The 16,370-nt window shown below is 34.5% G+C and overlaps 1 protein-coding gene across 7 annotated transcripts in view; it reads left to right on the forward strand.

Moving 5' to 3' along the window:
• Positions 1-16,370, forward strand: part of TXNDC16 (thioredoxin domain containing 16) — a 67,797-nt gene that overhangs the window by 18,232 nt on the left and 33,195 nt on the right. For all 7 annotated transcript variants that reach the window (XM_015596132.2, XM_006920185.3, XM_025038871.1 and 4 more), the window contains 3 exons: positions 4,760-4,881; positions 9,651-9,741; positions 13,331-13,481. In XM_015596132.2, the coding sequence (XP_015451618.1) occupies positions 4,760-4,881; positions 9,651-9,741; positions 13,331-13,481 (364 nt within the window). The remainder of the gene's footprint in view (positions 1-4,759; positions 4,882-9,650; positions 9,742-13,330; positions 13,482-16,370) is intronic.

The raw sequence follows: 16,370 nt of genomic DNA on the forward strand, positions 1-16,370 counted from the left end.
TCCATATTCAGATATCTACCTATGGTTCTGTTCACACAGTGATGACAGAAGTGAGTCCATGTGAGCTCGTGCTGTGTCAGTTGCTTGTGATATTTGCCATGAGGCAGCAATTGCAAAGAATGACCATTCTTCTTTTAGTTATTGTTGACTCCTAAAAATCATCCAATGATGCAAAAAAGGAAAGATTATTCAGTACCTAAGAAACAATGGAATCTCATTAACTCTGGTTAATGGTACGTGATATCCTTGTGACAATATTGTCAGAAACTGAAGTTTTTTCCCTTTAAATTAACTTACTACTAATAATTCGAACTTCAACTATTATAGGAATTATTTTCAGCAATCATAATTTTCGCTAATATATTATTCTTTAACACATTATTGCTGAGCCTAGGTATTTAGTCTTTAGGAGACATTACTGTAGAACCTCTGGGGAAAGCTACTCTTAGAGGTATCTTCCTCTAAAACTCCTAAACTGGTCCTTTCTTAATAGATTTTGAGCTATTGTTCATTCTTTTATCTGTATAAGGTTTGTTCCTGCACAGTATCAAAAAGGGGTTCCTTTTTGATAGTGATATATTTTTTACTGGAAATTGTAATAAAAAATCACTTGTCTTGCATTTGAATGCAAGACATGTTCAATGTTAATTGGTGGTAATGGTTATATCTTCAAACTGCCCTTTTATACAAAGCCCTACTACCAGTGCATAGCACCATGCATGACATATGTTAGGTGCTCAAAAAGTACTGAATTGGTGGAGTGAATTTGGAAGCTTCACTCTTTTGTGTTAAAAATGGGAGAAGCAGAAATCTTGTGTTATAAGTCCATAAGATTGTTTCTGGTGATAAGAATTTTATAAGAAGCAAGCTAGTAGGAGAATATATGATGTATGACAGAAAGACAAAGATGTTTATGAACTTTGTTATTACTTGTACTCTTAATTCACATTTCGGAAGTGATTTCTACCTGCTCATTTTTAAAAAAAACTGTATTAATTTAGAAAATGCTTAATAAAACACTTTGGGATATTTCATTTTATGCATGAATGTGGCCAGTCACAATATAATTAATTTAGATAAAATTTGTTGCTCTCTGTTTCCTCTCTTCCCCTATTTCCTTTTATTTATTTATTTATTTATTTTGTCTTAGGGATTTTGCTATGGCAAAATAGAAAGTAACATTTTCTTTTTATTGTTTTTTTTTTTAGAATTCGAATAATGACAGAAATATAATATAAAAATGGTCTTTTATTTTCTGAAAAAAGGCTGAGCAGCTTGCTATACTCTATGGGTAGGGACACATAGACCGTTCAGTTTCTTTTTTTTTCTGATACCTACTCAGTTCTTACCATATATGTTATGTATCTAATAGTTGTGATAGGAGAGTCTCAGGAAGAGCATGCCAAGGAAAAGGAGGGCCTTTCTGGGGTGGAAGAACTCTCAGGTCAGAGCAGCCCCAGGCCGTTTTACTGCTTCATTAGAGCAAGAAAATCCCAAGACAGACTTTTCCTTTAGCCCATTTCTGTCAGTATTGCTCCTCTTTGTGACTGGGGTGAAGGAGCACAGGCCTGCGGAATGGATCCTAGAGATTCCTAGATGTGTCCATATTCTGGAAGTTAACATTAAAGTTTTGAAGCCATTGGGAAAAATCATAGTGATCATTAGATTATGAATGTCATTAGTTTTGGTTTATTATTACCTCATGGGTAACGACTGCTTAAGGAGTTTTAGGACATGAGGCAAGGTAACTTCTCAAAGCCCCATGACCTTATCTGTAAAATAGAGTTAGTGATCATACCAATCTCAGATAGTTGCCATGAAAATTAAAGAAAACATAGTACATTGCTGAGAGTTCTTAGTTATGAACCCCAGAATCTGGATCTGACTGGCTTAAGCAGAAAAGGATTTGGAGCAGATATAGGAAATCTCAGGTTCACTAGAAAAGATGAGAACTGAACTCAGTTTATATGACTGAATTACAGTCAAGATCATGACAAAGAACTAGTCTGGAGAGTACTGCTGCATTACTGCTGAGAGTTGCATGCCACGGCTTGTATCTCCTGAACTGGGACTGTCATCAGCACTTTTTTCATTGCTGCCTTTGAAGCTGACTATTGCTGCTATTGCTTCTTGAAAGAATTCTGCACTGTTCTTGATTCGTAACTTACATCACTAGCTCCTGATCCAAAATGTCAGGCAAGTGAATTTGGGTCATATTGCTTATGCCTTGCATCAGGGAACTTGAGAAAGTAAGTTTACCATAATATTAGATTTTTGAGAGCACTCTGCTCTTTTATGAGGTGAGCTCTGCCCAATAGAAAGACTTAGGAAACTGGGAATTCCCAAAGCAAAAGAGAGGAGCTCAGAGCTAGGCAGTCCCAATACTGATAAACTGCTGTGCCTGACATGTGGTAATGTCCCCCAAATGTTGGCTTTTATTAATTTATATTTGCCAGTCTTTATTTGAGAAAAAGGTTAGGGAGATTTCGTCTCCCGTGTTTGATTTTTGAAGCACATAGATTAGAACTGCTGGAGCAATAAAGGTAAATGGGTGGATGGAATTTCTAAGGCTAGCATTTACATGGAAGTCCAACTAAGTTTACTAGATAGCACCTCCAAAATGCTTTGAAGTTACTCAACAGTAATTCTGAACTTGTTAGCCAAAATGTATAAGCAGCTGCTACCCACACTGCCACCAAGTCACTCTTGCCTTTAATTAGTTGCCTTCCTTTCTACCTGCTTTCCCATTTACAAGAGTAGTCAGTAATATAGTTTAAAAGTCCTGGCCTTAGTGTCAGAAGGCCTAGATTTGAATCTTAGGTCTACCAGTGACTACCAATGTGATCTGGAGCAGGTTACTTAATCCTTCAGACTGTCGAATGTATGTGTTGAATAAAGAATATTGCAAGAATATTGTTGAAGGTTTAAATGACAACGTGAAATATCTGGCACATAGTGAGTACTGCTTTGTAAATATTTCTTTTAAAAACAAAACGAACCCTGGGAATTGTAAAAGATCAAGTTTTACATTTCTTTTAAAAGATTGAAGAAATTTGTAGTAAGTCAATATTTAAGCCAGTGTAATTTAGGGCAGTAGTTTCAGGCTGTCCATGAAATCACAATACTTTTATAATAATACTAAGACATTATTCGCCTTTTACACTGTCATTCTCTCAGGAGTGCAGTTTCTAAAGGTTATATGATATGTGATGTCATAACAGATTGAATGCAGAAGCAGTTACAAGAATACAGCTGTTTTTTATTTAGTCCAATATTAAGATTTGCAAAAATGTAAAACAATGCCACTCTTTTCACTAAATTTTTCTTTTGTTTTGGAAAATTTAGGTTTTTTTTTTTTTTTTTTTTTTAATAAAAAGCATTTTTATTAAGACGCTGTAGAGTTTAAAAGAATTAATACTTTTAAATTTCTTTTTTAATTTTTATTTTGGCACCTATTGGTAGATATAACTTAGATAAACAAAAGCTCTTTGAAGAACTCAAAGGTATCTTGAGACCAAAATAGTTTAAGAACTGCAGTATTAGCAGAAAGTACCATATTTTCCATAGGAAGAAATCGTGATTGACTAATTTGTTGAAGATAGTTGAGTGAACCTTGGCTTATTTAAATATTTAAATGGACTTGGGCTTATTTAAGTGGACTTGGAACAACTTTCAAGAATCTTTAAAATTTGTCTAACAAAAATACACACACAGATAAGTGAAATGAGTTGTTAGAGGATTTATGTAGAAGTAGAAAATTAATAAAGAAGAGTCTTTCGAATGAAGAAATACTATCAGTCTGATTTACACATTGAAAAGATGATTTAGGAGAATTACAGTCAAGTGGAAAGATCACTGAACTAGGAGTAAGAAGGCCTGTTTTGTGTTCTGTTCCTGGTTCCTTGATTCAGTAAATGTATTTCCGAGTAACTAAGCTTTTCAGTGTTTTGAACTTGCATTTCTTCAAAGAATGGGAATAATTCCTACTCTACCTTTTATATATTCAACAAATATTTATTGATCACCTGATAATATACTAGGCTCTGTTCTTAGTTATTACAGATATAGTGATAAAATATGCAAGGTCCCTGCCTCACAAACATAACAGTTTAATGAGAGAGGCTGGAGTAAACAAGTAAACAAATATATAAGTATTTATAAATTGTGATAAGTACTATGAAGGGATCAAATAGTGTGAAATGAAAGCAGAAAATGCTATAGACCTACTTATGTAGGGCCAACAGGGAAGGCTTCTCTGAGATGAGATGTATGAGAAGGAGCAGAGGGAATAGCTTTCAGCAAAGAGAATTGTGTCTCAGAGGTCCTGAGGTGTGCCTAAAGTGGTAGACATGAGGGATGGTAGAACAAAATGAGGCTGGAGAAGTAGGCAAGGTCTAGGTTATACAGGGCCTTCTTACGTTACAGGCCATGGAAAGAGGCATGCAGTTTAGATGTGTGAAGGGCTCAAATGTGTTCAAGCTGAGAGATCTGTAAGGGATTATTTGGCCAGAATAGGATATTAGCGAATACAGCTTAAATACATTGAGAGGTGGTCGTGATGGAGAATGAGCATCATTTTTTACAACTGTCCCTACTTGATGTTCTTAGGGACAGGTTAATGATTTAGGAGTGATTTTAATTTAGTGTTAAAATGCTTAGGTTTTTACTAACTTTTTTTTGATTAGGTTCTTTTATTTACTCAATAAATATAACTAAATTCATATCAGGTTTTTCTACTAATTACATCTGTTTATTTTAGTGCTCTTCTTTTCAATGAAGTAAAATATATTACCACTCTGGAAGACCTTCAGAATATAGAAAATGCTCTGAAAGGAAAAGCAAACATTGCATTTTCATATGTAAGAGCTATTGGAACACCAGGTATTTATTAACTTTTACTTTAATTTTGCTGTGCATTTATACTTATGTGATTATATCAAAAAATAGTGATTTTGACCACAATCTTAATATTTTAAAATAAATTTACAGTGTCTTTACTATTATGTTTTCTCTTTTTAAATGGGCAGCATAGCATAGTCGTTGAACAAAAACTCTGGAGCCAGACTGCCTAGAGTAGACTTCCTGCTCCATTAATTACTTATAGTGTGACTTTGGACAACTTACTTAACCTATTTCCTAGTCACTAACATGGTGAAATCACCTTTTAGTGTTATTGGGAGGACCAAATGACTTTGAATAATTAAAATGGTTTCTGGCATACAGTAGGTGCTTTGCAAGTTCACTGTAACTTTTTATTTCTTTATAGTCTTCGTGGTACATGGTATAGTAGTTTATAGTATTTAGTAAATGTTGTTGACTTAGTGGCTTTCTTTTTAAATATTTTGCTATTTTCTGTTTTGACATTTTAAAAATTTTTAAAACATTGATTTTGACAACCTCACCTTGAGCATTAATATCTAATTTTGTCATGAAGTCTATAAACATTTTATGAACAAATTATAGTTGTGCTTTTATTTGTTAATAGTTATGACTTGGCCATGTGAGTATAAAACATTAAAGACATTTTTAAAATTATATATGCTCTATGAAAGAACATTACTTATTGGAAATATCAGTTTTTATAAACATAAACCTTAATGGCTACATAACATGCCACTAACTTAATACACTTGTGAAATAATATTCCTCAATCAGCCTGTTTTTGTTTCCTTTTCAGGAACCTTAGATTATTATATTTTGTCCAGGTTATTGTATTATTGTATAATTATAATCAATATGAGAGGGATGAGCGATAGAGGGCTTACACTGCCATATGAACCAGAACCCCCTGACTTATATTAATAGGATCAATCTGACTTCTATGTTTGGAATAAACTGGAATGAGCAATGGTAAAATAAGGGAGAAAATTAGGAAGTTGTTGCAATAATGCAGGCAAGAGATGATGGTAAGTGGCTTGGACCAGTGTGTTAGTGATAGAGATGTCAATAACTTTAAAAAAATTTAGCAGTACTTTGGATGTAGGACTTACTGAATTTGCTGGTATATTGGATGTGCAGTGAAAGAAAAATAGAAACAAGGGTGAGTCTGGAGTTTTGGCCTGAGCTACTTGAAAGGTGAACATGTTTATAACTAAGATAAGGAAGACTAGAAACAAACAGTTTGGAGAGGAAGCTCTGGAATTCACTTTTGGACATAGAACTTGCCAAATATCCACTAGATATCCAAGTAGAGTTATCAGTAAGGTAGTTGGATATTACCAATCTTCATTTTATGGTAGGACTACAGACTAGGGATATAAATTTGTGAGATAAAACTAGGAGACCAGAGAGATATGAAGGAGTGAGACTAATTGGGAAGAAGACTGAACTCGTACTTGAACATTTTTGGATCAGCGAGATAGAGAGGAATTGGTCAAGGTGACAGAAAATAAAGCCTATGTGGTAGGGTGTCCTGCAAGCAAAGTGAGGACAGGGTTTTAAGGAAGAGATAGGAACAATTGTGTCAAATGTTGCTGAAAAGCTGATTAAGATAAGAACTGCCAAGTGGTCGCTGTGCTAGCAATGTGGAAGTTATTGGTGAAGTTGACAAACGCAGTTTCTAGAGTGGTAGGGGTAAGTGCCTGATAAGGTTATAAAAGAGAATATACAGAAAGTCGAAGACTGAATATAGAGATTCATTTGAGAAGTTTTGCTACTAAGGGAAAGAAAAATGGGTGAAGAATTTTTTAAGAAGCATATTTGTATGTTGATGAGAATGATCCAGTAGAAATAGGAAAATGCATCATGTATGAAAAAAGAAGGGAAAATTACTGCAACAACATCTTTGAGTTAGAGAAGAGGGGGTGGTTCTTTTCTGGGAGCACAGCAAGTTCATATATGGTAATAGGAGAGAAGACAGAATATGGGCATTAATTTAGGTAAGTAGGTAGATACAGTGCTGGGAACTTGTGGAAATTGTTTTGGTTTTGTTTTGTTTTTAACTGGTTATATTTTCTTAATTAAATAGAAATAAAGTTATCAGGTAGTTAGTTTGAGGAGAGGGTAGAAAAAATAGTTGTTTAGGAGCCCTGGAAATAAAGAATGGTCGCTAGGCAGCAATAATAGTTGTTGTCAGTAATGTAAAGTGAGACCATTAGCATGCTAGCAGGGTTTGTTTTTTTTTCCCCTTTAGCCATATTTACTTTTGTGGGTATGAGTACAGAATAGGTAGAATTTGATTTAACCTGGCTTGTGTTTTAGCCAAATGGCCAGGGGAATGATAATAAAAATTGACCATGGAATTTAAGCTGGATTAAGAGGAAAAAGGGGACCTGAGAGGGGTGATTGACAGTGAAAAATAAGAAGATTATAGGTCCTGGAAAGTTAGAGTTATATACTAGGCAGAGTGACCTAGTCAGATAGGGGTGTGTATGTGTCTATTTGGGTGGAATGATGCTGGACATTTCAATTATAGAAGAGTCAGCAGTAGTTGGTACTTACAAGGCCTACAATGAGATCATAGCAGTGAGTGGTTAAGATAGAGTTGAATAGAGTCATTGGCATCCATAGAGAAGGCCAAGGACTGAGAGCCTAAGGTTTTGAAAGAATCATCTCTGGGGATAATAAAAATCACCAAGGATTATATATGACAGGAGTAGTATTGGAGAAAGTGACAGTGTAACGAAAGCTAAAATCTTTGTGTAATGAGAGGGAGTGACCTTGGCTGGGATGGTAGGGGACTCCAACAAGGCAGTGTGGTGAGTGAAGTAATCTGATAATACGTAACATAAGCGGTAGGTTAAGTGGGTAGGTTAAGGGGAAGATAACTGCCAGGAAATGACAGTGAGGATAAAAGGGAAAATAAAATATGAAAAAGAGAGAATCTTCAAAGAAGCACTTTCAGAAAATTTTCCAGAACTGAAGAATTTGGGCTTCCAGATTGAAAGGGTTCATTGTGTCCCAGCATCGCAAATGACTATAGAGCCACACCAAAGCATCTCGTTTTGAAATTTCAGAATATTGGAAACAAATACTATTCTAAAATCTTCCAGAAGGAAAAAGTTTGTTTGCAGTTAAAGGATCAAGAATCAGAATGGTATTGGACTTCTTCATTGCAGCCCTGGAAACTGAAGAAAATGAGCAATGCTTCCAAAATTCTCAGGAGAAATGACTTGAACCTTGAATTCAATACTCAAGACAACTACAGCTAGTTATGAAAGTAGAATTAAGACACTTCTAGAAGTGGGAGGTTGCAAAAATGTGTATTTCATAAATCCTATCATAGGAAGGTGCTAGAGAATGGGAGCAAGGGAGCAAATCAATAAAAAAAATATGCATATCAACTATAGAAATGATCCCTGAAAGTATCATTTATATGTGGGATATAAACCTGAAAGCAACAAATAGGACAAACAGAGACTCATGGACAATAGACTAGTGGTTATAAGAGGGTGGGGGGGAGGGGAGAAGTAGATGGGGTAAAAGGAGTCAAATATGTAGTGACAGAAATCTAACTATAGCATTGAACACACAATACAATATAAATATACCTTAAGGTTGAATTGTAAAATATATATATATATATATACACACACACACACACATATATATATACATATATATGTGTATATGTGTGTGTGTGTGTGTGTGTGTGTGTGTGTGTGTGTGTGTATATATACATATGGGTAACAGGCCAAAGGATCAAATACATGAGAGAATTAGAGATCCCTTGGGTGATGAAGTGAGTTCTTAGGATGAAAGTTGTGTAGCATGTTAAGTAGCAATAGTCTGCGTGGGACATTTCTGCAGAAATGTCTCCAAGAAGAGAGAATCAAGAGTATACCTGATATATTTGAAGTATTAAGAGAGTTAGACAACTGCAAGAGTTTAGGAATAAATTAGGAAGAAATCTACACAAAAATAGATAGGTATGACTATAGTGAATAAAAAGTTCGAAAAAGGAAAAGTGTTCATTTTATACTGCATGGCTCATTTGTAAATAGTATTTACTGAGCCATAATGATGTAAATACTGACTATGGATCTAATAAAAATTAGAACTATATTGGGAAAGTTGAGGGAATAGAAATGTGTACATTTGTGGAGTGGGGTTTTGGAAGAGAGAGCCAATTTATCGTCTTCCAAAGTGGAAGGTCAGTAGGTAATACTAACACTTAAAAAACTTAGGAAATGAGTATAAGACTGTCATTTAAAGACTTGGAGGTAGTTACCCAAAGAAACGGTGAGAGTTGAAAGTTTTCCCTTGAAATTGGATATGGGGCAGAAGAACTATTGTTTTTTTTATTGTAGAATGATTTGTCTCTTTAAACTATATTTAAGAATAAGTTTGATTAAAAAGTAACTAAGCCAGAAAGAATACGAGACATATACATATATAAAATATAACATATGACAGTTGTATAGTGGCTTCATATTTTCTTCTCTATCACTAGGAAGAAACTATCACAAATTTTTCATGTTATATTCTTAGATAAAACTAATTTTCTACTCCCTCTTAATTCTTCTCTTACCTTGAATAGACTTTTCATAACTTCTTTAACTGCCTGCATTTTCACAACTGGGATCCCTACAAAGGATTTTTCTTTAAATACAATAAAGCATAAAAAGATGTAGGAGAGTATTCGGAATAGAAGTTTATGTAGAGTCACACAAACTAACTCTTCTTTCCCAACTCCCTTATCTCTTCTTCAGAGCACAGGGCTATCATGGAAGCTGCTTTCGTGTATGGGACCACATACCAATTTGTCTTAACCACAGAAATTGCCCTTTTGAGAAGTATCGGGTATGTATAAGAGGCATATGTCAGCAATTTTAAGTTCACTTACTTCACATTACTTATTCAACATTTCCATTATACTCTCACAGCATGGACTTGTCTAAGAGAAATCATAAGCAGATGTGAACATATAAATGAAACCTGAAATCCCCTTCATTACTGTCATCTGTACTGCAGTCTGAAAATGAATTTAAATATGCAGAATTGATATTAGACTAAGAGGAATGAAGACAATATGGATAAGCCACAGATGTGATCCTATGAGTGGCCAAGTGTATTTTAGGAATAGATCTCCCACAGTGATGAGATAGGTGATAAAATAACAGCCTTCATACTTAAGCTCTAGAAATTCTAAGAGTTCTGTAAGTTACTTTTTCATCATAATCTTAAATATATGTAGGTACAGTTTTTGAACAGAATGTTTTAGATGTTTCTTTTTTTGTTTACTTCTAGCTTACAGTTTTAGATAGAGGCCTTCTTTTGACTGTTGTCTAGGCAACCGAGGGTTAAAGTTTTTCTTTACTTTTGTCTTATAGACTGGACCCCCAATGAATAGCTAGTGCATTTTAAAGACTTTAAGTTTGGCTTTAAAATGTTCTTCAGGAACTTTAACCCAAAGCAAGGCAAAATGGTGATCGTGTGACCTTTTAATACTGTGCAAGAGATTTTAATGAGTCCTCTTGCCAACCTCTCAGAAAATGACTATTTGATATACCATACACAATTAATTAAATACCAGACATTTTACAACTCTGTAAATTTGGAGGTTAGTGCATAGAAAACTGATAAAGTGCAATGATTTTTTTTAGGGCGGGGGGAATGGGTAGGCAGAAAATAAAGTTCCTGTAAAGAGAAGTTATGTTTTCATTGCTCTATATGACAACCAGCATTCCTTTTCCATTAATCTCTTTTTATTGAACTGTCTTTTTGCTGGTTCCCTCATTAATGAGTTAAATAAAACTTTGATGCATGTTTGCTATTCATACGAGAATTTTAATGTTTTTAACGATTTGAGAGTTATGCTGACAGTACTATAAAGATTTACCAAGTCTAAAATTGTAAGCTAGAAGTTGTCACTGAGTCTGAAGATAAAATAAGCACGCATTTAGCCACTACTTTGCTACTCCCAACTGCCAATTTCCCATCTTGGAATCAGGGAGGCCTTGTTATTCTCCATCCCATGGTGATTTATTGGGGACCCCACAGTCTCTTTGAAGGTTAGTTGTTTAATACTTTATTTTTCAGGTAATGAATAATTGCAAATAACAGTGACATTCTTAAAACACAAGGGATGCTTATTTATTGGCAGAGATCCTGTTCAGCAAGATATACTGTGTGTGTGTATTTTTTTACCTGTGACCAAACAGGATTGTTCTGGAAGACTTTTTTCTTTTCTCCATTTTTAAAATGGGCATTAAAAAGTGTGTACAGTTATTCCATTTTTCATATACTTTTGAGTTTATGATGTATTAGAGATTTTTGAATTCTCATTTATTCATGGATAACATGGTGAGGGTTCATATCGGAACCTGATGTGACAAGGAAAGACTGGATTCAAAATATAGTAGTCCATGACATTACTTCTGCATGAAGTAGTTGGCTATAACTTTGGGTTGTCTCCTAATAAGGGAGAGGTGAATGTATTTTTTTTTCGTTCATGTGTTCTTTCTTTAATTTAATAAGTATTTACTGAATGCCTTCTGTGTGCTAGGCACTCACTATTCCAGTTGCTGGGGCTATAACATTGGATGAAACTAGTATATTAATTGCTATATAATGTTTGGCCTAAGTATGTTCGAACCTATATGTCAGTTAAGAAGGATGTATATTGTACCTATATGTCAGTTAAGAAGGATGTAGTAAAAGAAGTAGCATGTCATGGAGGCACTAGTACTTTCTGCAACCTCCCCAAATTTCCTTCTTAAAGAATCCGTGTGTAGGCGAAGAAGGGTGTTACCCTCATCACAGTCAGTTAAATCAGGAGCAGCCACCTGACCTAGGGACATTGGCTTACCTGAGCAAATGATATCCCCTCTCCCAAGAACTTAAAATTGGGCATAGAAAAACTATTATACAGTGTCGTGGCTCTCTTGCTCACAGGAATGTTTTGCCCATGTAGAAGTAAAGCAGAAGGAGTTGTCTTTACATTGAATTGGGAGCTGAAAAGTGTTAATGGCGAAATGTTCTCTGAACTCTTGCTGTTCAGATCTCTACATTTACTTTCTGATCCAATTACTTGAATTTTATTTGTAGTCTGTGAGATACTCTTCTAAACTTCCAGTAAGTATTTTCCCCCAATCCCTCGTTTTGGTTTCTGTTATCTATAATCAAATGATTCCTGATTAACTCTACAACATTATTTTATTATTTCAGAGGTTATGGTATGAGTTTCAACCGCAGCTGGGTCCTTCTGCTCTCAACACTTTCCTTTCAGTAATATGTGACTACTTAGGGTTCCTCTCAAAGAGTTTTGTACTTTCTGCCTTGGCTATATTATTTCTTTTGTCTGAAATACCCGTTTGTCCTATCTTCTTGGAGAAGTCTTTCTCTCCCTTACTATTTTTAACCTCCATGGTGATCTTCCTGAACCCTTTCTTTCCTTCTCCTCTCAACTTGAGGCAGAATGAAATATTTGTTTCTCATAGCACTTTGTATATTATAGCACTTATAAACTACATTTTAAATGTTTCACTAAATATATCTCCTCTAGTTTAAGCTCCTCATGTATTTGAATTATCTTATTCATCTTAGTCTTTTGTATTTTAGCACAGGGCCTAACACACACAGTAGATATTAAGTAAATCTTTGATGATTTATTTAATCATTGACTCTATTAGACATTAATTTATAATTAAATTTGAAATTGGTGAACCTTGGAGCTCAGTTTAAACATGTGTCAAGAATTAAAATACCATTTTAAAAATAAAAAATTGCAGTATTTTGCCAAATCCTACTAATGCCATCTGGAGATTTTTTTTTTAAATGCTATTTTAATTTTGGTAAATCTTACTCACTATAAGTTTATCTTTGAATTCTCATGTTGAAGGGAATGCCAAAACTGAAATTATAAGCCATATTTACTGAGTTTTGTAATATTTCAGATACAAACTCACAAACTCCCACAAAGTGTCACATGGTTTCTATCTTAAGGCATGTTTTGGCTGAAGTTTATTCAAAACAGATTTGGGTTTAAATTAAACGTAGAAGATTTGTGTTACAAAGCCTTATTTAGCATAGCTCTAGAAAAACCGTATTTGAAGATAATCTTATTGTCCTCAAGGTGACAGCCTTTTATTTTTTAAAAAATTATGTACACCTGCCTATAACCTGATTTAGAAGCTACCATATGAAGGAATCCAGGGGAAAAATTGCTTATACAACTCACTTGGTTTGTTAAAAATATTAAGGTTAATTTTCATTAATATTTTATATCTTCTTTTTTTGCCTAGCCCATTTTCTTTTAATGTTATACTCTTCCAGGCTTTTACTAAAACAGCAATTTGAAACACAGAGATTTATTGTTTTGTCTTTTTGGATGGTGGAAGAATCACACACTGGACTTCAAGTGGATCTGTCTCTAATTTTTAATTTACAGCAGGGAGGATATAGAATATGCACATCTCTACTTTTTTCATTGTAAACCAGTGTTGGACTTGACCCAGCAATGTAGAAGAACACTAATGGGACAGCCTTTGACTACATTGAACATTTATCGATTTATTAAGTCAGTGGAAGCACCGCTGCTGGTATGTGTCTTATTTTAATATATTAGATAACTCATACATTAAATTTATTAAGTTTTGATTCACAGATATGTATGTTACTTAGATGAGCTAGATGTTTTCCCCTTTCCTTGGACATATGTCTTTAGAAGGATTTAGGAGTAGTTACTTATTCAAGGTAGAATGGAAGGTAGACTTCATAAAATAATACTTTAATGTCTTGAAGTGCCATTATTATATTGAAACTCAAGTATAGTCTTGTGTAGTGGAAGTATTCTGTGGTAGTATAATGAACTGTGGTCACTGTAAGATTACAGAGACCACATCACGGTCAAGAAAAGATGTCTTCTGTGAATATTTTCATCACTATTTTAGAAGTTGGTAAATATTGGAACTATAGCATTTCTGGTGCTCCATTTTCCTTAGTATGAGCCCAGAAGAATTTTATAGACTCATAGGTGATGGTGATCAGCACACTTTTCTTTCTGAAAGTCTGAAGAGTTGTCCTGCGCATGTGTAGGCCTTTTCATTCGGTACATCTTTTTTAAATAAAAATAGTACATGCGTATTATAAATTAAACCAGTGCAGCAAAGTATGAAGAAAAAATATTTTCAAGCTACCTAATTCCATCACTTAGAAATGAACTGTCTGTTAACATGAGCCAGTCATCTCTGCACCCATAAAGATACAAATAGAGGGATGGATAGATTAATGGACATATCATATTGCATGTGATACTTTATAGTAAGAAGCATTATATTTAATCTTATTTAATAGAAGGAAAAAAACTGATGTGAAATTAGAGGGGTTATGGAACTTTTGATAAAGCATTTCATTAGAGGGCTCTTAGGAAATATTGTCTTAAGTGTTAAAAATGATTTTGAAAACATTAAGAAACTAAAATCATTATTTTTAAAAAACTACATGTTTCCATTTTAGATGGTATTGATTTAACCCTTGCTATGAAGAATGTGTTATTTTTATATTGTTGAGGTTTACAATGTTTATATTGTGTTCTGTAACCATAATTCCAACTTTTTTTTTTAAGTCTTGCTTCTACATTTAAATAGATTTAGCGCTCACCAGCCCCAATTCTACTGGCTTTATTCCTAAATTCTTTGAGTCAGTTTTTGTTTGTTTTGATTTGGGCTTCAAACAATTTTTAAAAAGGCAGTATTTTTGTCTTTTTCCTTTCCTTTCAGATGGAAGAAAGGCATTTATCTTATTCCCACAGGGAGAATACCCTATGAATTTGTTTTGATCTCTCATTTCATCATAGAGCCCTGAGAGAGAGATAACAATTCACTGGACAGTTCTTTACCATTTCTTTCCAGCCTCATTTCCTTTTCTTCCAATATTGAGATATTATTAAGAATTTTCAGGATTTTGTCTACTTACCAGTACTGTTTTTGCCTTTGGGGGCAGGATTAGGACTCATCCCAAGCTTTACTAAAAACCTTCTGTTTTTCTCTTTGGCTCTAACATTCTGGCTTGAAGTTGTACACCTTTCTTAAAACTTCTGGTCATGAATTTTCTTTTGCTGCTTTTTAAAAGTATTTATTTATTTATTTATTAATTATTAGATAATACTTTGCTTTACTTATCAGAAATTATGTAATATTTTGAAATTAAAAAATGAGAACTTTTGGGACTTCATAATGACTTTGGATTTAATTAAGTGTGGCTAGCAAAAAATCAAGGGCACCATTTATATTGTCATTTTTGTGAATGGCAGCCCCTGAAACATTTTATAAACAACAATGGGAATGGTGCTTCCTTGAATTATGCAATGGCAGTGTTTACCCAAAAAGGAGATTTGACAATCAAATTCCCTCCTGAAGTGCAGTTTGCTTCAACACTCACACAAAATGATGCATAAGCATATCAGTGCCTCAGCATCTTATTTGTTAGAACTCTTTTTTTCTAAGACAGCTATGGAACTGGGATATAGGTTTCAGGAAGAGGTTCCAGAAGCATGGGGTAGACACTGAGATAGGTAGGAATGGCCAGTAGCACAGCGCCAAGAAAAGTGTGAAAGGCAAACTTGAAGATCAATACCCTGTTGGAGAACAAGCTGATTATCTAAACCTTGGTGTCTGCCTAGAAAGGCTTGGCAGTCCAGGATGCATAGAATAGTGGACTGACTCAATATTCCTCAGGGTGACTCAAGATGCCCAGAATAGGACCTTCCAGTCGTCTGCTGGAGGACAGGATTCTGGCTGTTAGCATTCTGGAAACTGAGTGGGGAGGACGCTGGGAAGTGTCTCACCATTGGGCTACTTAATCTCCCTGCTTTTGGTATATTCACACTCTCAGCTGCTCTCGAAGTGCCCCCCAGATTTCTCCTGGTATGGGAGAGGGGCAGTTGCCTCTGCGAATGGAGTTGGGTATCTAGAGATCAAACTGCTTCTCCAAAGCCTTTAGATTATTTCTCTCCCAGTTCCAGAGATACCAGGCACTGACAATTCCTGAGCAATTTTAGGATTCTGCCGTTATAATTAAATCGTTTCTTAGCTTTCCCTCTCATGGCTTAGAGTTTTGCTTTGTAGAGTCAGTTATTTTGTTCTCCAGCCTCCAAAATTTTGCTGCCTTTTTTCGTTTCTTCACAGATGTATGTTTATCTCTTTTAAAAAATTTTACTGCTATAGTTTTCCTGGAATATGTGGAGAAAGTGAAGTTAGATGTGTGTATTCAAACTGCATCTTAACTCAGATTCCTCATTGTTCTGTAATGTGTCATTGTGTGTTAAATCCTTATATGAAAGAATGTATTCCTTAGTTCTCTGTTCTATTTCATTTGAAATATCTATCTCATTTATCAATACCACACTGTTTTATTTATTTTTCTTTATAACATGCTTATTCCTTATGGTTATAATTTTATGTTTAATTTCTTATAAAATGTGTTAGTTT

This window comes from Pteropus alecto, unplaced genomic scaffold (genome assembly GCF_000325575.1).
Source record: "Pteropus alecto unplaced genomic scaffold, ASM32557v1 scaffold86, whole genome shotgun sequence".
In the NCBI taxonomy this organism is placed as follows: domain Eukaryota; kingdom Metazoa; phylum Chordata; class Mammalia; order Chiroptera; family Pteropodidae; genus Pteropus; species Pteropus alecto.